This window comes from Delphinapterus leucas, chromosome 6 (genome assembly GCF_059928025.1).
Source record: "Delphinapterus leucas isolate spDelLeu-1000000601 "Yukka" chromosome 6, BTC_Dleu_Yukka2, whole genome shotgun sequence".
Taxonomy (NCBI): domain Eukaryota; kingdom Metazoa; phylum Chordata; class Mammalia; order Artiodactyla; family Monodontidae; genus Delphinapterus; species Delphinapterus leucas.
In genome coordinates, this window is record NC_143134.1 from 56963411 (window position 1) to 56989196 (window position 25786).

The following is a 25786-nucleotide window of genomic DNA, read 5'->3' on the forward strand; positions in this document are numbered from 1 at the left end:
TAATCTACTTTCTGGCTTCATAGATTTGCACATCCTGGACGTGTAATGTAAATTGAATCATAAAATATGTGGTCTTTTGTGACTGGCTAGTTTTCACTTAGCATAATGTTTCCAAGGTTCATCCAAATTGTAGCATCATATCAGTGTTTCATTCCTTTTTAATATGGAATAATTTAATATTCTATTGCATGGATATATCATATTTTATTCATCAGTTGATGTTTGGGTTGCTTCTACTTTATGCCTATTATGAATAATGAATGCTACTGTGAACACTTGTGCCCAAGTTTTTGTGTGACATATGTTCTGAATTCTCTCGGGTATATACCTAGGAGTGGGATCTTCAATTTCTCCACATTATGAACTACTTTTGAATAAGGGTTTAAATCATTCCCCCAAGTGGTTATGTCGTGGACTTTTAGGATTATAAGAAACCTTTTAGAGATCAGTTTTCCAACTCTGCTACTTCCCAAATGAGTATAGTAGTAGTTCTAGGCTTGGTCATTGCTGGAGGGTGGGGGGAGCTTGGACTAAAATCCGGGTCTTTTTAGGGAGATTCAGGGTGCTGTTAGCATACTGTTTCCTGGTGATAACCCAAAGTACACTGCCACCTACTGAATTAAGTGTAGGTGAGGATTAAACTAGCATGGAGATACTAATTTTGAGAGTTTTCATATACCTCGTTCCCTGAATGAGGGTTCAGGTGAAGCCTGGCTTCTCCTGGCATTAACCTTAGGGGACAGTTGATGAGTAGGAGGCTTCTTGGCCAGCATCCTACTTGGCCTGTCACTGCCTCTGCTTGCTGCTCCCCCCACCCTTCCCACACCCATATCCTTATTTCCCTGTCAGTAGAAGAAAGTTGCCTGGCAAGAATCTTCTTTCTGAACTAGAGGAACCAGGCAAAGTATTGCATGGTAAATTAAAATGAACATTTTTGCTGTTTTTTTATAGTAAGAATGAAGGCTCAAGATATATATTCACTCTTACCCAGACTGTTAACATTTTCATCATTTGTGATTCTTCTAGTTGCCGTTGCCAATACCTATGCCTGTAAGGGGCTAGACAGGATTGAGGAGAAACTGCCTATTCTGAATCAGCCGACAAACCAGGTGAGCTTGGGACAAGAGAGCTGAGGCTTGCCACCTGACATTTTTAAGTTTTATCTGTTTAACACAGGCTGTGCAGACCATAAACAGGTAATACTTGTTTGTCCCCTCAACCTTGGATATATTTTTGAAAGAGTAATGATCACTCCGTTACCTCCTGAACTGTTGTCAGGTTGTCTTAAGAAGCAGAGATGAACTATCCACCTTTGGGCTAGAATACCTTTAGTCTGATCTCTATTAAATTTGTGGCTTCATCTCTGTAGGTGAAATTGCTTTCTCAAATCACTGATTCCCATGTGGTACTGGATAAATGCAGAGGTGGTAAATAGAGCCTTTTCTCACTTGGTACCTGAGAGCACATCTAGTAGGATGGGGAACTGACACCTCTACCTGTGTTTTGGCTTGGGGCTGTGTGCATAGGGCCAGGTGTGCATGATACCTATATCTATACTTATAGGCATGCATGAGGGGCTCAGTATAAGCATGTCAGTGTGGAAAATGCCATTTTCTGTAGAGTACTCCTTGTGCCTTAATTACTATAGGTTCATCTAGTGTAAAAGAAAAACCAAAAAAACCTTGGGCTTTCCTGGTGGCACAGTGGTTAAGAATCCACCTGCCAATGCAGGGGACATGGGTTCAAGGCCTCGTCCGGGAAGATTCCACATGCTGTGGACCAACTAAGCCCGTGCGCCACAACTACTGAGCTCGTGCGCCACAACTACTGAAGCCCATGTGGCTAGAGCCCGTGCTCTGCAACAAGAGAAGCCACCGCAGTGAGAAGCCCGTGCACTGCAACGAAGAGTAGCCCCCGTTTGCCGCAACTAGAGAAAGCCCGCGTGCAGCAACGAAGACCCAACGCAGCCAAAAATAAAATAAATTTTAAAAATAAATAAATTAATTAAGAAAAAAAACTTGGCAAATTGACAGATTTTTTATCTGTTTCCCTCATTTGGTCCTCCAACAACCCTTGAGTGGTGGCAAGTAGGGTACTTATACCTGATTAAGGAAATTGAGGTTCATCAACTCTCAGTGACTTGTCTAAGACCTACGACTAGAAAGTAAAAGGGCCAGATTCATTCTTTAACTCTTCAACTATGCTACCTTAGTTAAGAACTTAACTAGGTTTTTATGCTTCTCACCAGCCAAATGATCTGCCTTTTTCCCTGTAGGTTGTGGCCAATGCCAAAGGAGCTATGACTGGGGCAAAAGATGCTGTGACGACTACTATGACTGGGGCCAAGGATTCTGTGGCCAACACAATCACTGGGGTGGTGGACAAGACCAAAGGAACAGTGACTGGCAGTGTGGAGAAGACCAAATCCGTGGTCAGTGGCGGCATTAACATAGTCCTAGGAAGTCGGATGATGCAGCTGGTGAGCAGTGGAGTAGAAAATGCGCTCACCAAATCAGAGCTGCTGGTAGACCAGTACCTCCTTCTCACCAAGGATGAACTAGGTAATTGGATTTTTTTCTTGAAATAATGTTTTACATTTTTTTTTTTTTTTTTTTGTCTGTGCCATGCAGCTTGTGGGATCTCAGTTCCCCGACCAGGGATTGAGCCCGGGCCATGGCAGTGGAAGCCTAGAATCCTAACCACTAGGCCACCAGGGAACTCCCAATGTTTTATATCTTAAAGCAGTCTTTCTAAACAGCTTTATTGAGATATACTTTTATATACCAAAAAAATTCACCTTTTTTCATTCTAAATTTACAGTTACATAACCATCATAATCCAGTTATACAATTTCTATCACCCCCAAAGATAAAAGATCCTTCATGCCTGTTGGCAGTCAGTCTCCATCCCCCCACCACCCCACTGTCTGAGCAACCACTAATCTTTCTGTCCCTATAGTTTTCCTTCTTAAGGCACTCTTAAATTTCACACTGAGTTGTACGTAGTAAGTCTTGAAACTTCGGGAGAAATTAGCCTAGAGAAATACTTTCTATAAATGGATTGTCCTTAATGGGCTGCTGTATAGAATCATTAAAGATTTAGTGCTCACTGTGTGCCAGGTAAGAAGCTCTAGTGGGAAGAGACCTATGTAGGTGACATGTGTCACATATAGGGATGTGTTCTGGGCTGCTAAGCCCAGCAGCAGACATGAGGAAATCTTGGGAATAGGGGTGCGTGATTGCTAGATGGGTGAGTGGAATCAACAAAGTCAAGATCCAGGTTAGAGTCCAGGCCTTGTCACTTAGAGCTGTGATCCTGGACTTTTTTTTTTTTTTTTGGTCACTTCTATGTAACTGCAGAAAAAGAAGCCAAAAAAGTGGAAGGATTTGATCCTGTTCAGAAGCCAAGTTATTATATCAGACTGGGATCCCTGTCCACCAAGCTCCGCTCATGGGCCTACCAGCAGGCCCTCAGCAGGGTTAAAGAAGCTAAGCAGAAAAGCCAAGAGACCATTTCTCAGCTCCATTCCACTGTCAACCTGGTGAGTACAACTTCCTTCAAAGGTATCTGAAGTGAGTTCATTTATCTCGAGGATTGGGAGTAGACATATCATGAAATGCAAGAATTTTAATCTTACCATATGAACAATCCAATAGAAAAATGGGCAAAGAGTATACAGAAAACGCGCAGAAAAAAAAGTATAAATAGCTGAAATATCAATATATGAAGTGGCGTTAATCTTACTCTGAGGGGTCAAATTACTGATTCCGGTTTTGTCCAATGGCACTGGCAAAGTTAGATGCTGTGGGCGATGGTGTAGAGAAAGAGCAGTACTTGTGTTTTTGTACTTCCAGAGGATTCAGGGGGCTCTTATAGGAAAGTTACAGACACACCTATGCCTGGAGCAGCTTTCCTTCTAGAAACCTCTCTCACAGATAAGTATATTTGTTCAGAATTGCAAAAGAGTATAAACAATGCGCATCAACTAATAGGGGACTGATTACATCAATACATCACAAAAGACTACTGTGTCGCCATTAAGGATTGCCAAGTTACAGAACAGTATGTATTGTATGGCCCTTAGAAACCAGTTTATTCTTGGAAGGGGGAGTAGGTGGCTGGCAACAGGGAAGAGGAAGTTCGAGTTCCTTTCTCTTTTGTAATTTTATATTTTACACGTATTAAATTTCAGTTGCCTTGCCTGTGTTAAACTGGATGTAAATTGGAGACAGTGGTTTAATAATTAAATAAGAGGCAATAAGTACTATGACTGCTTCGTTGACTTACACATATTGATAACAAATAACAATGCTATCAGGGATATGTCTCCTTAAAAACCAAGATTTTCTGTAAGAGTTGATGTTGGCTGATTTACATCATGGATCTGAGAACAGGCTAACAAGAATGTCTGACTAGTTTGTTCCTTTTTCTTCTTTCAACGTGCTCTAGATTGAATTTGCCAGGAAGAATGTGCATAATGCCAACCAGAAAATTCAGGGTGCTCAGGATAAGCTCTATCTGTCCTGGCTGGAGTGGAAGAGAAGCATCGGATATGATGATACAGATGAATCCCACTGTGCTGAGGTGAGACACTGGGACAGAGTCATCCACTACAGCTTCTGAAGAAGTTCTTACTATTAAAACTTCTTATTAGAAACTTACTAATAAGTTTCTTATTATTCCTCTTAGAATACTCTATCAAAAGTTTGAACAATACAGTATACATAGGTTGCCTGTTATGTGACCAAAAAGCAAAAATGTGCAACTTTATCTAACAATTTACAGATAGGCATATTGTCCCTATCAGGATACAAGTAATTGAGAAACACGAGCATTGCCCTTACAATGGCTGTAGACTAAGTGAATATAGGCATCTTTACTGTCATGTGGTTTTTTGATAGCGTAAGTATAGTTGCTATGAGAACACTACATAGGAAGGGTACTAACTCAACCTTGGAGTGAGGATGGGTGAGTCAGATGGTTTGCTGGAAGAGATGAGTGGTAAGCTGAGACCTAAGGTGTGAATAAACTAGGTGAAAAGGCAATAAGGGGACGAATGTTCCAGACAGAAGAAATAGCATATTGTAGCCCTAGAACGTGGTCCTTTGCATTCCGAAAGCTAGTATGCATTTGCCCTTGAAATCAATATTAACTGTTTGTTCATATCATATCTCACTTGAGGAGAGAATATCTAAGTTGCCGTACTAATATGGAGTGTATTTTCCTTCTGTCCGGTCTCCCCTGTTAGGTTTCTTCAGCTTAAGACCATGAACTTTGAAGACTCAGGCACTAGTTCAAATCCACACTCCAGCTGTTAACTGGGGCATGTTATTTCAACTCTAAGCTTATGTTCATGTTTATGAAATGTGAAATAATACTGCTTCACTCAGGGTTGTTATGAGGATTTTAAAAAGTTAAAGAATCCACATGTGTGGTGGATGTATAACCAGCTGACTGTAAGTGAACTAATTCATACATAGGACTGTTGGATCCACTGCTAATTCTTAAACTTGTCTTATTTGCAGCACATAGAGTCACGTACTCTTGCTATTGCCCGAAACCTGACTCAGCAGCTCCAGACCACATGCCACACCCTCCTGTCCAACATCCAAGGGTTACCACAGAACATCCAAGATCAGGCCAACCACTTGGGGGTCATGGCTGGTGACATCTACTCAGTGTTTCGCAACGTTGCCTCCTTTAAGGAAGTGTCTGATGGCCTCCTCGCTTCCAGCAAGGGGCAGCTGCAGAAAATGAAGGAGTCTTTAGATGATGTGATGGATTATCTTGTTAACAACACACCCCTCAACTGGCTGGTAGGTCCCTTTTATCCTCAGGTGGCTGAGTCTCAGCGTGCTGAGGCCCAAGGTACAGCCAGGAGGCCCGGCAGCCTGAGCGCAAAACACATTGAACCTGTCCCTGTCAGCAACGCACAGGGCAGCCAGCCAGATGACACCTCCTCTTATGTTGAAACCTGCTAGACAACTCTGAAGTGGGGAAGCAGCTATCGAGAAAAAAAGGTCCTCTATTGTAGTCATTGCCAACTGGATTAAGAGCTTTAAAGTTTCTACTTTAACGGATGAGTTCTGTTGTTTACTTGGCTGGAAAGAAAAGAATGATAGACTGTTCAGAGCCTATCCAGAACTCACAAAATGTCCCAGTGCATTTATGGCCTCATTCTGTTGCCACTGTTGCTGTCTGTTTGTATTGAATAAAAACACCTTCGTGTGGGCTGTTGTATGAACTGGTGTCTGCTCTGGTTTGGTCTGAGCAGGCCTCAGCACTGGTTTGTCTCACAATGCATGCTTGTGCACCCTGAGTTTTTTATTTTTCATAAAGGAATGCCCCCTTTGAATTCAATAAAATTCACTGCAGAATAGATCACTTTTATGCTGTGTGTTACATGTGCTTTTAGTGTGGCTTTCTTGGAACTGCTTTGCCTGCATGACAGGGTTATTAATACACATGAATTCAGATGGGCTGTTGGGGAATTTGTAATAACATTGGAAGACTAATGTTAAAAATGGAATGTTTGATAACAGGTTTTAAACAAATTAAAAGCTAATGTTCCTATAAGAATTTTATTAGGTGGTGGTGGTTCCTTTCATTTGCCCATTTACTGGACCCCTGAGAACAGGTTTTTAAACTAGCAGAAGGAGCCACTTATGACTGACTGCCTTGCTGAAAAGAAATCAGAGCTGAGAGGAAGCAGTGACTCTTTGCAGCAGTCTCACGTAAAGATAGCAGTATTTCTTGCCAAGGGGCCATCTAACGTGTAAGGAATGAGATTGTTCAGTGTCCAGTCTCAGCTGGACTTAAGGTACCGTGTTGTCACATTGGGAGAAATCACTAACCTCAGTTGTGGGTGAGATGCCTTTAGAAGACCACATGAGAATAATTAGAAAAAAAAGACTTTGGATCCCCTGTAGAAAAGGGTTCTTCCTACCTCCTACCTAGGGTGTCCAGACTTCTAATCCCCTTAATGTGGGTTAATTATTTAGGAAATATGGATCTCCTCATGACAAAGCTGCAGTATGCCAAACCTTTTCAAAAAAGCCAGTCTTAGAACTCGTGAAATAGAGCTACATGCTTCTACCTGCCCTGCCCTTCAGCAGAACTGAAGTCTCAGTCAAATTTGTCTCCTCTTTCTACCCTGCTTCACCCCTGTCTCCCCATGAAAACAAGGAAGCAGTGTATAACTTTACATGAACTTGTGTGAATAAACTTATCAAAGCTTACTAAGTTAGAGAAATAAATTTTTTCCCCGTGAGGTAGCTCCAGGAATCAGTAAACATGTGAGCTCAGTTGGAGGGACCCCCTGAGATACTTGAAGCTAAGGAACCTCTGGTTTCTGGGACGGTGGACTGTCAATGATTTATGGGCTTCCAGGGTGGAACCAATCCATGCGCTGGCCTGCCCATCCCTAATGACTGGTTTTTCTAGAGACTCTACCTCTTAAAAAAAAATTTTTTTTATTAGTCCAAGTTGGATGTGATCCTGTTGTCATTTGCCTCAAAACTTCAAGGCTGGTATTTTGTGGTTGATTCTAAATGGTTGGAAAATTTATATACTACAGCTGTACACAGACTTTCTTATACTGAACATAAACCTTTGTGTTTCCCCTTCATAAGAGTTATAGTACCTACTGAATTGCTTATGAAAAAGAGACTGTTCTCAAAGCTGTTCTTCATGAGCAAGACAGAATATAAAGAGACCTTAGTTTCTAGAAGAATACCACTGCCCTTGGTTTTGTCTGTCTGACTTTGTGTCTCAAGTTTGTGCCTACATGCATTTCATTTTGTTGTCAACATGTCTCAGAATTTGTGGTGTCCTCATTTTATTGTTGCATAAACTGGCAGTTTTAGTTTAACAAACTTTTTCCCAAAGAGGACAATTATTTTGAGGGGAAAAAAGCTGACTAAGCCTAGCACAGTCTATAATCACGGCAGGTTCTTGAATATTTGGCTACGTGAAGCCTGTCATAGTGTGCCTGAGTGTTCAAGCCTACTTCTTTCCTTTGCATGTAATTATAATGTGAACTTTCTAATTAGTTCTGGGCAAAAAAAGGAACATGGTGTATTAGCCATTAATGTCTTAGCCTTAGTTTTATCATCTGTAAAGTAAAATTAGTGATGTTTTTCAACAGACGGAAGTGAAGTGTTTGAGGATGGGGTGTCTTTCTGTTTTGCACTAGTCATGAGGGTGCCTTCTGTGGGACAGTGACACATAGTGTCTTTAACTGGCCAGTTCCAGAGTGAGTAGTGAATATATAATATCACATCATGATTGGGAAAATATATCCACTTTGATAAGGCATGATAGATATTGAGGGAATAATGAAGTGAAACAGGAAAAACTAAAACTTGGTTTACCTGAGATATCCCTTTTAGAGTATTATTTAGCTCATGGAGATGACTGGTGAGGGAAGGAGGAATTAGGAGAAGGATAGATATTTGTGCACAAATCTAAGAAATGGCATCTAAATGATGCCTGGGGGAGCAGGTGGGGGATGGAAAGGAGGGCTCTTGCCAGCCTGATCTTCCTGGGCTCTCGTGGACTTGGGACTGGGCCAGCTGGGCCTCGGTCCTGATCCAGCTCCAGGAGTGACGTAGCACAGAGGCCTGCATGGGTGATGGTCTTGTGAGATGTCCCTGCCTTATAAACCAAGGTATTTGTTGCTTGTATCTCAAAGGGCAATACCTTCATGCTGTAAGTGTCCACCTTCCCCAAAGATATCCTATAATGTGGGATATCCTATCATATTTTCACAGTTGCTATTTAGTAAGGAAAAGATGCTGGATAATTCCACTGTTGGATGTCTAAGTTCCCAGGCTATCCTGTAGCAGCCTACTTCATCTGAGAGATGGAGAAACTGGAAAGGAAATAGTATCGGACTATTCGCAGAGAAGGAGAGGAATAAGAAGTCATATCACGCTTGAGGTCAACTTAGGCCAAAGAAAGATGTTTTATGGTATCTTTCCTGTTCCCCTTGCTTACTTTTTGAGATTCTGATGCCATTCCCTCATGTTTGAGAAGTTACCGATTGCTAGAAGAAATTGTGTCAACTGGACCCTTACTGGGATAGGTTCAGGTCATATTTTTAGGGCTGGTTGGGGTTGAGGCCTTCTTGTTCACTATCCAGGGGTTGCTGAGCAGAGGCCGGGTGCTCAAGTGGAAAAGGCAGACTAGGAATATCACACCCTCAATCGATGATAAGGTAGTAAGAGGCAGGCAGCCCACGGCCCTGTTGAACTTGACAGGTGAGATTGCTGATTAACACAACGCATCTTTAGTTGTTAAGATTGTCAGGAAGACGGCTAAGTGAAATGATAGGGTGGCGGTGTGAAAGCACAGTGTTTGGGGGAGGGGAGACAATTGCCTGGGATTTCTCCTCCATGCTTAACTTGCTTAAACTGGGCCTACAGATTAGAGAGAAATGGGATATAATATAATGAAAGGTTTTAAGTCTCACAGAGGAGCCTCGTCTTGTAGAATAGACCTAGGTCGTTTAGTTTGGTACAGATTTTATGAAAGTGCTGTTTGAGAGAGCCATATTAACGATATGAGAGCCATATCATCATATCTGTGGTTTTTGGCTAACACTGAATAAAATGTTTTCTAGAATTTAAGAAAGTGAGGAAGGTAGCAGATAGTGTTAATGGATATTTTACAAGAGTAAAAATGAATAGTTTAGATGGTGCTTTTGTGTAAATGTCAGTGATGAAGAAATGGTTACCATGTAAATGATCTTTTCATTTCTCTTGGGTATATACCTAGGAGTAGAATTACTAGTGGGTCATATGGTCACTCTATGTTTAATTGTTTGAGGAACTGCCAGACTGTTTTCCGAAGTGGCTGCACCATCTTACTTTCCCACCAGTAGTACATGAGGGTTTTGGTTTCTCCATATCCTCGCCTACACCTGTTATCTGACTTTTTGATTCTAGCCGACCATTTTTTTTCTTTATTTTTTTCTAGCCAACCATTTAAATTATAACTTAGCATTAATAGGAGTAGATGTTGAATAGTATGAATCAAGCACTTGTCCCTTTTCGTTGTCTACTCAGGTTAGAGCACGGGACAACTCAGTAAGGAGGTAGCTAATGTATCTATCAGACTGACTCCCTTGTATGAAATGGCCATAGTGAGCTCTCAGCATGGATAAAACCGTGCCGTCTGTCAGTGAGCCTTCCTCCGCCCTCTTTGTCTATGCCAGGGATTATCAACTGGGGACACTGGTGAAATGCAGATTCCTGGGTTCCACCCCTACAGAATCTGGTTGGTAGGTCTGGAGGTAGTACCAGGCACCTGCACTTTAAAAAAGCATCGCTTAAAAAAAATAAATAAAAAAGACATCCTAGGTGATTCTAATGCAGGTGGTCCAACGATCATACTTTCAGAAATGAAGGAAACAGGAAACAAATGATTTTAATCTGAAACAAAGATAGGGCTAGGGTTACCAACAGTCCTACTCTTTCCAAACAAGAAATCTGGTGTGGGTTCCATAAAATGTCTTACTTTAAAAAGAGCTGCACGACTTCCCTGGTGGCACAGTGGTTAAGACTCTGCACTTCCAAGGCAGGGGGCTTGGGTTTGATCCCTGGCCAGGGAACTAGATCCCACATGCATGGCGCAACTTGCATGCCGCAACTAAGGATCCCACTTGCTGCAACTAAGGAGCCCACGTGCTGCAACTAAGACCTGACGCAACCAAAATAAATAAATTAATAAATTAAAAAAAAAGAGCTACTCTTAATTTACTTGAGTTAACAAGACCCTTGGGAATTCCCTGGTGGTCCAGTGGTTAGGACTCTGCACTTTCACTGCTGAGCCTGGTCGGGGAGCTAAGATCCCACAAGCCACGCAATGTGGTCAAAAAATAATAATAATAAAAACAAAATTTAACAAGACCCTTGGTGTAGACTCCATAAAATGTCATTTTAGAAAGACCTACTCTAATTTAGCTTAATTTAAAAAATTTTGTATTGAAGTATAGTTTACAATATTAGTTTCAGGTGTACAACATACTGATTCGAAGTTTTTGTACATTACACACCATACAAAGTTATTATAAAACATTGACTATATTCCCTGTGATGTACACTATATCCCTGTGACTTATTTATTTTATAACTGCTAGTTTGTACCTCTTAATCCCCTTCATCCCTCTCCCCTCTGGCAACCAATAGTTTGTTCTCTTTATCTGTTTCTGTTTTGTTACATTTGTTCATTTATTTTATAGATTCTACATATAAGTGATATCATGCAGTATTTGTCTTTCTCTGTCTGACTTACTTCACTTAGCATAATACCCTCCAGGTCTATCCATGTTGTTGCAGATGGCAAGATTTCATACTTTTTTTTTTTTGGCTAATATTCCATTGTGTGTGTGTGTGTGTGTGTGTCTATCCATTCATCTCTTGATGGGCACTTAGGTCGCTTCCATATCTTGGCTATTGTAAATAATGCTGCTATGAACATTGGGATGCATATATATTTTCATTTTATTCAGATAAATACCCAGAGGTGGAATTTCAGGATGTATGGTAGTTCAATTGTTAATTAAAAAAATATATTTATTTGGCCATGTTGGGTCTTAGTTGCGGCAGGCGGGGTCTTCCTTGCAGCATGTGGGATCTTTTTAGTTGTGGCATGTAGGATCTAGTTCCCTGACTAGGGATCGAACCCAGGCCCCTGCATTGGGAGCAAGGAGTCTTAACCACTGGACCATGAGGAGAGTCCCTAATTGTTAATTTTTTGAGTAATCTCCATACTGTTTTCCATAGTGGCTGCACCAGTTTACATTCTCTTCAACAGGGCATGAGGGGTCCCTTTTCTTCACATCCTTGCCAACACTTGTTATTTTTTGTCTTTTTGATGATAACTATTCTGACAGGTGTGAGGTGATACCTCATTGTGGTTTTTTTTTTAATAAATTTATTTCTTTTTAATTTATTTTATTTTTGGCTGCACTGGGCCTTTGTTGCTGCCAGCGGGCTTTCTCTAATTGCAGCGAGCAGGGGCTACTCTTCCCCTTGCGGTGTGCAGGCTTCTCATTGTGGTGGCTTCTCTTGTTGCAGAGCACAGGCTCTAGGCGTGCGGGCTTCAGTAGTTGTGGCATGCTGGCTCAGTAGTTGTGGCTCGTGGGCTCTAGAGCACAGGCTCAGTAGTTGTGGCGCACGGGCTTAGTTGCTCTGCGGCATGTGGGATCTTCCCAGACCAGGGCTCAAAGCCATGTCCCCTGCATTGACAGGCAGATTCTTAACCACTGCGCCAGCAGGGAAGCTCTCTCATTGTGGTTTTGATTTGCATTTCTCTGATGGTTAATGATGTTGAGCACTTTTTCCTATACCTGTTGGCCATCTGTATGTCTTTGGGAAAATGCCAATTCAGGGCCTCTGCCCATTTCTTAATTGGATTTTTGGCTTTTTGATATTGAGTTACTGTCTGAGTTTTTCCTGTGTTTTAGATATTAACCCCTTATGGGACATATCATTTGTAAGTATCTTCTCCTATTCAGCAGGTTGCCTTTTCATTTTGTTGAAGGTTTCCTTCACTGTGCAGAAGCTTTTTAGTTTGATTTGGTCCCATTTGTTTATTTTTGCTTTTGTTGTCCTTGCCTGAGGAGACAGATAAAAAAATATATATATTACTGAGACTAATGTCAAGGAGTGTGTATTGCCTATGTTTTCTTCTGGGAGTTTTATGCAAATTAGAAAATGGCACCTTATCCTCAACACTTGTAGTGCCACCTTCTGGAAAATTGTCATAATAAATACAGGAATCAGTGAAGTCTATGAATGAGTGGTGCCCCCTTATGGTTGTATGGTGAACAACCGGCAAAAATTACGCAACTCCCTGGAACCCTGGCATGGTCACTTGGTTTTCTTGAAAAGAATGTCCTTGCAGGGAGGGACTATGGTTATTTCAGCAAGCATGTGATTCTGAGTTTGGCCTCAGAATGCCTGATGGGCATTCTCAGCAAGAGACTCCTTACACTATTTCTTTGATGGTCCAAACTATTGTTGTTTATGTCAATGGAAAAGGAATTTATCTTATAAATCTGTGAAGTGATTTCTCTTGTGCCACATTTCTAAAAACCCTATGAAGATGGTCAGGCACAACCACTACATTTTAAATTAAACTCGCCATGGAAACTTGATAGACTGTTGCTATTTCTTAGCTGCTCCACCCTCCCCTATTTCCTTGCCAGGCCCCCAAATAGGTTTTGGTGATGGTCCTGAATAATGAAAATTATACACTCTGATTCATTCTGGATATATGGAAGATGAATTATTCATCTGGCTCTCCTAAATCATCTCAAGGACTAGAGCTACTTTTTTTTGATGGTGGTGAGGCTTTTTTCCTAAATCCTAAGTGTGGAATCTCCAGTCTTCTGCAAAGAACTCTACTTTAGGCCAGTAGTTACCTGATCTATAGGCGACTTTGGAGGTTTGTGTGTGTAAGAGGGTGGTATTTAAGAAACTGAAGAGAATGAAATTTATTGAGCACCTTTTACAAGCTAGGCGTATACTATCCTTACTCCTCATTTGCAATGCAATCAATTTGGTATTTTCCTCACTTGACAGGTGAGGAAACTGAGGTTGAAAAGAGGTAAGTAGAAGAGTGGGGATTTAGTCCAATGTCTTACTGATGTCAAAGTGCTTATTTTTTCCATTCTAGCAATCTAGCCACTGATAGGAGAGAACTGCTGCTTGCTTCCTTATTTGGGGTCCAGAAAATCCCTCTCTCTCTATCTTCTTGTGTTATAGCTTCCTGTTCTATTTTACATTTATTAAAAACAGAGTGATAATGGATGTTAAAATATACATTTAATACAAATAGATCAGAACAGAGAGCTAAGCAAGGTACATCTTTTAACTTAAAAAGGCTAAAATTGTGATAGTTGACTTGCCTGGGTAATGCCCTGAATCAATTTATATAAGCAGTGTTGGCTTTTGTGGATGTCAGATTGGGTATAATCTTTCAAAAGTGAACATTCATGAAGATCTAGAATGTAGTTTCATCTCCCCAAATAGAAAGCTCAGGAATAAATAGTGGAAGTGTTTACCTCAGACCAGACAGTCCTCTGAGCACCTGAGTTCTTACGGAAAAGTGCAATAACGGCCACAAACAGCCAGGTAAGGGGCCCAAGAAAAAGCAAGATTCTCGCTTCGTGTTTTGTTTTGTTTTGTTTTTTAACTGTTTTTAAAAATTGTGGTCAAATATACATAGCATCCAGGGTACCATTTTAGCCATATTCTTTTTTTTTTTTTTTTTTTTTTGAGGTACGCAGCCCTCTCACTGCTGTGGCCTCTCCCGTTGCAGAGCACAGGCTCCGGACGCGCAGGCTCAGCAGCCATGGCTCACGGGCCCAGCCGCTCCGCGGCATGTGGGATCTTCCCGGACCGGGGCACGAACCCACGTCCCCTGCATCAGCAGGCAGACTCTCAACCACTGCGCCACCAGGGAAGCCCTAGCCATATTCTTAAGCGTACATTTATAGTGTGCAGCCATCACCACTATCCATTTCCAGAACTTTATTATCATCCCAAGCATAAACCCATTAGACAATAATTCCTCATTTTCCCTTCTGTCTATTTTTCGATGGATATTTTTTGTTGTTGTTACTGTTAGTTTTTTTTTGCCTCTGTCAGGTAATCAGCTAATTTTTTCCCCTGCTATCAAGCCTTTAGTAACTTGTTGTACCTTACTAATTTTCTGCTTCTAATCTTCTGTTGGTTAAGAAATATTACTTGGCTTATCAAAATGGTATGCGAAGTAACAGTTAATAGAACTTCTTATCCCTAAAAGCCTTTCCTATGCAGAGAAGAGCTCGGGCTTTGTGATGGCTCTTTCAACTATTCAAAGACCTTTTTGCTTCCTTAGTTCCTAGACACTTCCCAAAGGGTTGATAGGATGGGAAATCAAACTTATGGAAAAGAGGAGTATTATTGGTTTTAAGAGAATAATAGGTAAATAGACAGATGAATAACCAGAAATGCTTTATAGCTTGTATTTTCAAAAGCTTTCATTTAATTCGTTCTACCACTAGTTGGTTTCCTTTTAAAGAGAAGTTTCCTTAGTGCTTTTATAATATGAGTGAATTGTGGAAATAAGACTATAAACATATCGAAGACAGCGTAGTTATGGACAAAGTAAGGTTCATGCACATGCAGTAATTTATGTTTCTAAGAGCTCACCTGGACTTGACAACTCACTTCATTAGTGTTTGTTTTAATATCCAAGATTCTTCTTTTACAGGTACTAGATTTCAGTGTCACAGACTTGACATCTGAGGCTGATGAAATTCCAGATATTATAGCTTTGGAAGAGGAGGATGGACCAAGTCATTCACATGCCAATGGCCCTCAGCCTTCTCAGGGCAAAATGTTGAATAACTAATAAGAAAAATCTCCTTTTGCTGAATACACAGTTTGTGTCACATTAAATTTCATGTTTGCTCATGTGTTTATTCCTGTGGCTTTGGGGATTAATCTATTGGGAGTTAATCTCTTTTTTGGCTACTTGGTCTTAATTGTAATGAAACTCTGATTGACCCAAGCTTCTGTAAAATAGTCTCGTTCTGCATCATATATTATTTTATATAATTCTTCAAAGTTTAATCTTTGAAATGCCTATAATAAAAATGGGCTTATAATCTTGAATCAGAGTGTTTTTTTTAAACACTGATATAGTGGACTTCTTTTTTCCTCCCAGGATTCATTCCTGTTTCTTCTGGTAACAGCACCTTTATGTTTTTTTGGGGGGTGTGGTCTCAGTGCATCTGCTAGTCAAGGTCATTTTGCTTTCCCCTGGCCTAGGGGGTAGGCATATGACTAAAAAACAGGTCACTTGGGAGGAAGCATATCATGATGGGTAAAGGCTCAGACTCTGGATTCCAATCTTGGCTCTTCTACTTTCTAGTTATGTTACTTTAAACAAATAACTTAGTTTCTCTGTACCTCAATTTCCTCATCTGTAAAATAAGGATAATAGTAGGTTTGTTATGAAGAATAAATAAACATTTATAAAATCTTAGAGCAATGCCTGGCACAGAACAACATTAAATAAGTATTAGTTAAATAAATTGTAGAAACAATGGCCAAACCAGTATTGAGGAGCACCCCCAGTGTCCAGATTGTAATTCTTTTTCATTTGTCAGAAAGAGGTATTGTAATACCTTTTCCCACTAAAAGAAATCAGTGCTTCTTGGAGAAATGGCTGATTCCAGGTGTGAGGCAGGAAATGTACAAAATGAGCCTTGAACTTCTTGCTATTTCAGATAGAAAAGAAGCTGATTTACTGGGAGAGGTTCCATTAATTGGTTCCATTAATTGGAAGAGGTTCCAATTAACTAAAGATGGGACAATCTGAACTTCAATAAGGATAATAATTGCAATAGATTGAACCCCATCAAATATGAACCCCATCAAAATCTAAATATATCTCTATCTATCTATATAAACAACCTAATTGGTCACTTTCAGGGGATGATAGCAAACCAATTATTATCTTGAAAACTGGTAAATAAAATGAAAGAATCGGGACTTCCCTGGTGGTGCAGTGGTTAAGACTCCGCACTCCCAATGCAGGGGGCCCGTGTTCATTCCTTGGTCCGGGAACTAGATCCCACATGCATGCCACAACTAAGATTTTGCATGCTGCAACTAAGGGTTCGCATGCCACAACTAAGGGGCCCTCGAGCTGCAACTAAGGAGTCCACCTGCTGCAACTAAGACCTGATGCAACCAAATAAATAAATAAATAAATAAACAAATATATATAAAAAAGAAAAGATTAGGGCTGGAGGTACAGTTTAAAAAAAAATAAAATGAAAGAATCAAGAATTTATCCTTCTTGGGAATTCCCTGGCGGTCCAGTGGTTAGGACTCTGTACTTCCACTGCAGGGGGTGCAGGTTCCAGGAACTAAGACTAGGATCCTGCAAGCCACACATCGTGTGGCAAAAAAAATTAAAAAAGAATTTATCCTTCTTTATGTCTTCATCACTAGGTAAACAAATAGTAAATGAGGGAAAACCTCTCTCATAAAAGTATTCCTTCTGACAAATGAAAAAGACATGATATCTTAGTCAGTTAGGACTGCTGTAACCAATTACCTTAGACTGAGTGGTTTAAACAACAAACATTTATTTCTCACAGTTCTGGAGGCTGGAAGTCTGAGATCGGGGTGCCGGCAGAGTCAGGTTTTGGTGAGGGCCCCCTTCCGGGTTGCAGAGAGTTGACTTCTCTTTGTATCATCACATGGTGAAAAGAGCAGAGAAAGGAAGCAAACCCTCTTGTGACTCTTATAGTTCTATGCATGAGGGCTTCACCCTTATGACTGCATCTAATCCTAATTACCTCCCAAAGACCCAACCTTCTAATACCATCACATTGAGCAATAGGGTTTCAACATATGAATTTGGCGGGGGGGGGACACAAACATTCAACCCATAACAAATGACAAATGAGAATTTCAACATTTTGCAATCACCTGTGAATAATGGATCTAAGCACTTAGCATTATTGCTTGTCAATGGCATAAACAGAGATATTACATACTTCCTGATGAAAAAGCATATACCAACCATCATCTAATCTTGCCAAAGTGATCATACATGAGTCCAATCAATCCTCTGGATCCAGGTGCCAATTTGAACAAAGTACAGAGGACAGGGACAGTGGAACATGTTGAACTGTACCATGAGGACGCAATCAGTGAAACCCAGACTAGGGGATATTATTCAGGTCAAATAGCCCTGGTTCTTCAACAGACTAATTGTAAGAAAAAGGGGAGAGGGAATGAGAAAAATGTGTAATTAAGTTATATTATTAAAAACAAACAAAAAGATACATGCACTCCAATGTTTATTGCAACACTATTTACAGTAGCCAGGACATGGAAGCAACCTAAATGTCCATCAACAGAGGAATGGATAAAGAAAATATGGTACTTGGGGCTTCCCTGGTGGCGCAGTGGTTGGGAGTCCGCCTGCCAATGCAGGGGACACGGGTTCGAACCCTGGTCTGGGAGGATCCCACATGCCGCGGAGCGGCTGGGCCTATGTGCCACGTCTACTGAGCCTGTGCTCTAGAGCCCGCGTGCCCCAACTGCTGAGGCCCACGCACCTTCAGCCTGTGCTCCACAATGGGAGAAGCCACTGCAGTGAGAAGCCCGCACACTGCAACAGAGAGTAGCCCCCGCTCATCACAACTAAAGAATAGACCACGTGCAGCAATTAGGACCCAACGTAACCAAAAATAAATAAATAAATAAAATTAAAAAAAAAATAAGATATGGTACATATATACAATGGAATATTACTCCGCCATAAAAAAGAACAAAATAATGCCTTTTGCAGCAACATGGATGGACCTAGAGATTGTCATACTGAGTGAAGTAAGTCAGACACAGAAAGACAAATATCATATGATATTGCTTATATGTGGAATCTAAAAAGAAGGGTACAAATGCACTTATTTACAAAACAGAAGTAGAATCACGGATGTAGAAAACTTATGGTTACCGGGGGCGTGGGGAGGGCTAAATTGGGGGATTGGGATTGACATATAGGCACTACTATATATAAAATAGATAACTAATAAGAACCTGTTGTACAGCACAGGGAACCCTATTCAATACTCTGTAATGGCCTAAATGAGAAAAGAGTTTAAAGAAAAGTGGCTACATGTATGTGTATAACGGAATCACTTTGCTGTACACCTGAAACTAACACAACATTGTAAATCAACTATACTCCAATAAAAACTTAAAACAAACAAACAAACCCAGGAAAGACTGAAAAAAAAAAAGAAAGAGGCAAGACCAAAAAAAAAAAAAAAAAGCAAGACTAAACTATAGTGTCTAGGGAAGTATACTTGGGTGGTCAAACTACAAGACAATGCAAGGAAGTTGTTATTATTATCTTTTAAATATAAATTTATTTATTTATTTATTTTTGGCTGTGTTGGGTCTTCATTGCTGTGCATGGGCTTTCTCTAGCTGCAGTGAGTAAGGGCTACTCTTCATTGCAGCGTGCGGGCTTCTCATTGCGGTGACTTCATTTGTTGCAGAGCATGAGCTCTAGGCGCATGGGCTTCAGTAGTTGTGACGTGCAGGCTTCAGTAGTTGTGGCACGTGGGCTCAGTAGTTGTGGCTTGCGGGCTCTAGAGCTCAGGCTCAGTAGTTGTGGTGCACGGGCTTCGTTGCTCTGCGGCATGTGGGATCTTCCTGGACCAGGGATCAAACCCGTGTCCCCTTCATTGACAGGCAGATTCTTAACCACTGTGCCACCAGGGAAGTCCCGGAAGTTATTATTATAAAAGTGAGGATGGTGGTTATCTTTCGGGAAAAGAGGTTTCTGGAATGGATGGAGAACTTTTATTTCTTGTTCTGGGTGATAGTTATGATGATGTTCACTTATAATGATACATTAAGCTATTTTTAAAAAGTAAATTGGAGTGCCTGGGGTATAAATCTTGAGTGGAGTGGCACATGGGCCTGCTGTTTCCTGAGTCTTATTATCTGGCCTTTCCGTTCTTTATTGATGCTATTCAGGACCATCTGATAAAACTCCTTCAGAGTCAGTTTTGCTGCTTGCAACCAAAGAATGCTAATTGATTCAAGTGGCTTTGGAAAGTTACCACTAGCAGTAAGGTGGATATAGATAACTTTTCGGAGAAGTTTTGCTATGAAGAGAAATGGACTGATAGCTAGAAAGGCATTGGGGTCAAAGGATTTTTTTTTTAATGATGGAAGATGTTACATCATGTTTATATACTGATGGGAAGAACTGATGATGCTGCAGGAGGGAGTAGAGGACAAATGCTGGAGCAAACTCCTTGTGTGTGAGAAAGGGAATACAGTCCATCGAATGTGTGAGAGGACTGGTCTTAGGTAGGCACACCCTGATTCACCCCGATTAACGAAAGACAAGGAAGGCTATATGGGCAAAGATATAGGCAGGTTGGTAAACTGTTGGTGGAGGTTCTTTTTTGGAAGCATCTATCAATTAAGAACAAAGGACATCATTGAGAGTGAGGAGGAAGAAGTGGGTATTGGAAGTTTAAAGGAGGGAAGAATATACATGTAATTGTATGGAGAGTGAGATTTGGGGGAAATAGTAGGGTGGAGAGGGCAGGTCTAAGAGTCTACTTCAGTTGTCATGAATTTTGGGTAATGCCAGGCATCATAATTGCATTTAGCTGCTAAGCTGCAGGTACGGAGTAGGCAGAGAATTGATATAATAGCCATTTGGATTCTGCCAGATAAATCTGGCAAAGACAGAAAGCGGCCAGGGTGCTGAGAAGAGTTCGAGGAACTGAGAGGCCAGGGCATTGGAAAGATTACCTACATGGATATTGAAATCATCAAAAATTATTCCAGGAGTAATGTTGGGAGAGACAAAGAATTAAGGGCTAAATCTCAGAATGAGGTCCAGCAACCTGGAGATCTTACACTTGACCTCCACAAGGAAGACTTGTGGGTGATAGCATACTTATCAAATGAGCTGGTGGTTTTAGTGTGGCAATAATTGCGTAAAGTGTTAATGAGAAATAAGTAGGCTATCCACCCCATTTCCAGGTTCTGCTGTATATGGCATGTGGAGGAGAAAGCAGTCATCAATTGACAGGGCTGCAGGGGAAAGGTATATGCGTAGGGGAGAGCCAGATTTCTTAGAGCAAGGAGATGAAAGGAACATTCATCACTTGAAGGCAAACAAGATTTTACTAATAATAGATCCCAGGCTCAGAAGTTACGCGACTTGCTCAGGGTTACACAGGTAGTGAGAACAGCTGAGGAAATCCAATGCTTTTCTACTACAGTGAACAGCTTATGGTTGTTATCTGACGTAATAGGCATATACGAGAAAAGGGACTACAAAGATAAGAAAAAAACGATCAGAAAACGCGAAGCCGCAAGACGTCAGCAAAACCCTTCAATCACAAGGAACTTCGCCAGCCCCGCATTGCCTTGTGGGTCTTGTATGCTCTCGGCTGGTCTTAACCGGAAAAGACCGAGGCAAGGGTGCGTTGCATGGCGGGAGTGTCTCCCGCCTCTAAAGAAGCCCCTCCTCCTCCGGAAGCCGGGCAGCGCCGGCGCAAACCGTTCTTCTGGAGGCGCGGGACGCTTGTTTTGTGGTGACTTCGCTTAGGCCGCTGTGCCGTACAACCGGTAGAGGCTCTGTTTCCCTGAAACTTTAGAGCCTCAGGCCATTTGAGGCATTTGAGGCGAAATGGTTACGGACGAGAGAGGATCAGGCGGTGGCAATGGAGGGGCCGCCGCCATCTCAGGCTGCCCGTAGGGAAAAAGCCTGAGGGGCCCTCGCAGTCTTTGGAGCCTGCGCTTTCTTCCTTTGCTGGGCCCTGCCTACTGCGAAGATGAGTTCGGCCTGGGTCCCTTCTTTCGAGAAGGAGCATCTCTGGATGTATCTGCAGGCGCTCGGCTTCGAGCCGGGCTCGGCGACCGTAGCCGGTGGAAAGATCGTGTCGCACACGCACCTCGGAGTGTAAGGAGGCCGGGGCCGACGGGGCGGGCGAGTCTGAGCCTGGCCGTGCTGGCGTGACCCGCCTTGTTGCGGACCTCGTAGGTTGATGAATTAAGTAGTCGGTTACTGGGGCCCGGCACTGGCTGCAGAGTTCCTGCTTCCAGTGGCAGCCAGCCTGGTGGCAGGAGACTGTCTGTTACGGGACCTTGCCGGGAGCGCCTTGTAGGGGAGTAGAGTCTGCAGTTGGGGCGAAACTGAAGGGGCGGCTTATTCCTGCTTTGGTAGTGAAGCTGGGTGGTCTGTGAAGTCGAGGGAGAGGTGGCGGTTTGGTAACGGAGGGACTTGGGAACGCCTTCCGTTAGGTGCAAACGCCTTTAGGACTCGAGGGAGACTTTCAAGGTAGTTGATCTTTAGTTTATAATTTTCACTAACTGAAATAGCAGGCTGAAGCCTGCCACAGTTAGCAAAAAACTAGTAGAGAGTGGTATTAAGATGAAAAGTGAAAAAAAAGCTCCTTCCTGCTTTGCTACAGATGTTACAGATCTCATCATAAAACTTAATGCTTGGGCTTCCCTGGTGGCGCAGTGGTTGAGAGTCCGCCTGCCGATGTAGGGGACGTGGGTTCGTGTCCCGGTCCGGGAAGATCCCATATGCTGCGGAGCGGCTGGGCCCGTGAGCCATGGCCGCTGAGCCTGCGCGTCCGGAGCCTGTGCTCCGCAACGGGAGAGGCCCCAACAGTGAGAGGCCCGCGTACCGCAAAAAAACAAAAAACTTAATGCTTTGTTTATATTTCTATGTCTTAACTTAAAAACTTTAGACAGTCTCTATTATCTTGCCCACTATAGGCCAAGGAAAATTTGGGATACATAGGCTATCTCCTGTTCTCAATCTTCTTGACTTTTGTAATTACGTTATTTCCGTTTTTCTTGTGGCAGTATTTAAATACTGTGCTTAGACCTCTGTTTCTTGATGTATCAATCTCAAAAGTATCTCTGGATTCCCCACGATGTAATTTCACGGTGAAGGCTGCTATTTATACGATAATTAGCGCACCTACACTTACCTACCCTCTGCCTTCTCCCTCTTGACTTTTTTCAGCTGTATTAGAACTGTTTTACTTCAAGGTTTAGAGCTGTAATTAAGTTTTGTTTGGTAACTGTTTGGAAGTTACTACTATTTATATGTAGAAAGGTTTTGTCTAGAAGTCTAGTCTAAAAATTGACAACCAGTGGGTAGCATTTTTCAGGTTATGATTATGTATTAATAAATGTGCCACCTATCTCACATGATTTGATGCCCCACCATATGGCAGAAAAACTTAAAGCTTCTCCCAGGCATCCACTGAGGATGGTTCCCATTGCCACTGCATCCTCTCTGTTGTTTTGGCAATCTTAGTTTTCTCTGCTCTGGCTTATTCAATTGCAGTCTTCTTTCTGCCTTTGAAAATTAAATAAAATCTGTCAAGTTCTGGTTCAGTGATGATAGTTTTTTTTTTTAAACATTGTTATAGATTCACTGCACCCCCCCATGTCTTTAGAGTTGTCTCAGTTGGTTAGTGGGAGGGATATACTAAAACAGATGTCCCCTTTAAAATGCTTTAAGCAAGAATGTGGCATCAAATTTACTTCAAAATTAAAACATTTTTTTGATTCACTTATGTTTACATATGTTAGAATTCATTCTTTTTGATGTGCAGTTCTATGTGTTTCTAGTTTCTGTGAGCATGTAATTGTGTAGCCACTTTTCTTATAAAGTTAAATGTACATTTAACATATGATCCAGCAATTCCATTCCTAGACATTTGCCCAAAAGATTTGCATTTTGGAAAAATAATTCTGGTTGCATTACAGAGAATGGATTAGAGGGGGAATCAGGGCTTTGCAGTTAGGTAGACCTAAACTAAGGAGTCAGTGGGAATGGAAAGGAAAGGTGATTCATTCATTTGTAGGTGTTTTTTTTTTTTTTGCTTGGAAGTTGATTCGCTTTTATTTATTTTGCCAGTGAATGTGTAAGAGCAACATATACATTCTTTTGTCATCTATTTAGGAAAAATTTTGAAAGCTTAAGGATAATGTCGAGCCATATTTACTATGAGATATAAGCCTAAACAAAATTTCTATTCCAAGGAAGAAAAAAATCCAGTTTTCCCAAAGGAAAACTTTGTCTGCTTTCCTTACATTGAAATGCAAGTATTGCTGAAAACCAGTTTTTAATCCTCCACTTGACACACAGCCTGAAGTGTAATTAGCTAAGTTTGCAAGAGGGGGTTATTTTGTTAGGGTCCAAGATGTGTCTTTATCACACAGCAATGTGTTTGTTTGTTTATTTATTTATTTTGGCTGCATTGGGTCTTTGTTGCTGCACGCAGGCTTTCTCTAGTTGCGGCGAGTGGGGCTACTCTTCGTTGCGGTGTGCGGGTATCTCACTGCAGCGACCTCTCGTTGCAGAGCCTGGGCTCTAGGCACGCGGGCTTCAGTAGTTGTGGCGCACGGGCTCAGTAGTTGTGGCTCGTGGGCTCTAGAGCACAGGCTCAGTAGTTGTGATGCACGGGCTTAGTTGCTCCGCGGCATATGGGATCTTCCTGGACGAGGGCTCGAACCCGTGTCCCCTGCATTGGCAGGCGGATTCTTAACCACTGTGCCACCAGGGAAGTCCTGCAATGTGCTTTTTACAAGCAGACTTGTGGACCATGACTAAAGGACATGTACAGATTCCAGTTCAATACATGACAAGGCATTTAAGGGGCTGCCAATAGAGCTGACTTTTTGATTATTCTAGAAAGTAGAGACTCATCAACGAACACAGTAATCCCACTCTGCAAAGCTGGAGGCTGGCTAAAAGGAGCATTCCCACCAGACTTTCTGTGCCATAGCAAAGGAGATGCAGAGTCTGTGGCTGGGTACACTAAGACATTGTTAGACCTACTGTACAACTGTGCACTTCATAACAGGGTAAAATTGCAGTAGTAAATTGTCTAACATTTTTCTGAGGTTATATTCCATAAGCTTAAAATTCAGATGTACTTATTTAAAGCATTCAAAACATTGGGTTCTAAGAATGTTTATGCATAAGGTTAATATCTGCCCTGTAGAGATTTATATATTTCTGCACAAATACCTCCAGTTTATCTGAATGCATCAGTTTTGGACCAGCAGCTCCTGGCATTGGGAGAGGTGGGTTTCCAGAAGTCAGCACAGGTACATTTGGTAAAAGTTTGGCAGGGACCAGGCCCATCCCAGGATGAGGTAAGTAGGGATTGAAAGCCATGGCAGGATTAGCTTCCAGGGATGGAGTCACAGGAAAAGAAGTAAGTGATGACATTTGAGCATTTTGGAGCATAAACTGCATCTGCTGGGTGAACATGGCTGCAGCAGTCTTTTGTTGAATTGGATTGTTCCATCCATTAATTTCCAGCTGCATTTTTAAATGTGGAGGAGGGTGAAGGTACTTGCAGTTCTCTCTAGCACACCGACCCTTAAGGTCATAAGCAGCCCCCTCCATGGAATCAGCCCAGGCTCTACTAGGCCTTCAGTTGCCCGAAGCAAAGCAGAAGGCACTCTCAGCCCCCCATTCATTTGTTTATTCAACAGATATTAATTGAACACAGTATTGGACCTGGGTATACAGTGGTGAACAGAGCAAACGTAAACTTTTCCCTTATAAAATTTCAGTCCAGTGGGTGAGCAAACCTTTAACAAATATCTTTTTAAAAATTAGAAGTGTTGAAGAGAACAGGATACTATATGAAAAAATAGCAGGTTTGAGAGATGTTAAGGAGGTAGGAACTTCATTTGTATTTGTTGAGGAATAGAAACATTCCAAGGATAAAAGAGTTGTTTGACAAAAGGATAAGCATGGGAATTTTAATGTTAACTCTTTTTTCCAACTCAAAGCTTATTTCAGGAAAATAGCTTTATGTGTTCACGGGAGTACTCAGTTCTATTTGTCATGTCATCTGTATTACGAAGATAATCAAACTGCTTTCTAATGTTGGGATTAGATAAAATACTTCATGTTAAAGCTGCAAGCACAGCTATTAACTTCATATGATTGCAGTGAAGATTAGATGAGTTGCTGCTTGTAAAAGGCTTAATTAAAATAATATCTGATAAATAATAAACTCAATAAATATTTAGCTGTTTTTATTGTCAGAAAATGTTGGTGGGTATCATCATTTTCACCATATGTTAGACCATGGTTTTCTCTCTACCTAATTAGGCTTTCCTTTTCTTTTTGTAGAATGTTTTCATTGCAGTAAAGCCAAGTTCTACTAGTTTTCTTCTAATCGATCTAT

At 41.5% G+C, this 25786-nt stretch overlaps 2 protein-coding genes across 7 annotated transcripts in view; both read left to right on the plus strand.

Annotated features, from left to right (window-relative positions):
* The window catches only part of PLIN2 (perilipin 2), a 17671-nt gene extending 2003 nt beyond the window's left edge, over positions 1-15668 (plus strand). For 3 of the 4 annotated variants that reach the window (XM_022573792.3, XM_089913190.1, XM_030763805.2), the window contains exons 4-8: positions 1027-1109; positions 2276-2561; positions 3360-3541; positions 4450-4584; positions 5526-6381. In XM_022573792.3, the coding sequence (XP_022429500.1) occupies positions 1027-1109; positions 2276-2561; positions 3360-3541; positions 4450-4584; positions 5526-5981 (1142 nt within the window). In that variant the 3' untranslated portion in view covers positions 5982-6381. Of the gene's footprint in view, positions 1-1026; positions 1110-2275; positions 2562-3359; positions 3542-4449; positions 4585-5525; positions 6382-15264 lie in introns of those variants that run through there. The other variant, XM_089913191.1, reaches the window with a different exon arrangement.
* Positions 15669-21116: 5448 nt separating this feature from the next.
* HAUS6 (HAUS augmin like complex subunit 6) overlaps positions 21117-25786 on the plus strand; it is a 43443-nt gene continuing 38773 nt past the window's right edge. For 2 of the 3 annotated variants that reach the window (XM_022573787.3, XM_022573788.3), the window contains exon 1: positions 21117-21513. In XM_022573787.3, coding sequence (XP_022429495.2) covers positions 21386-21513 — 128 coding nt within the window. In that variant the 5' untranslated portion in view covers positions 21117-21385. Of the gene's footprint in view, positions 21591-25786 lie in introns of all 3 variants that reach the window. The other variant, XM_022573789.2, reaches the window with a different exon arrangement.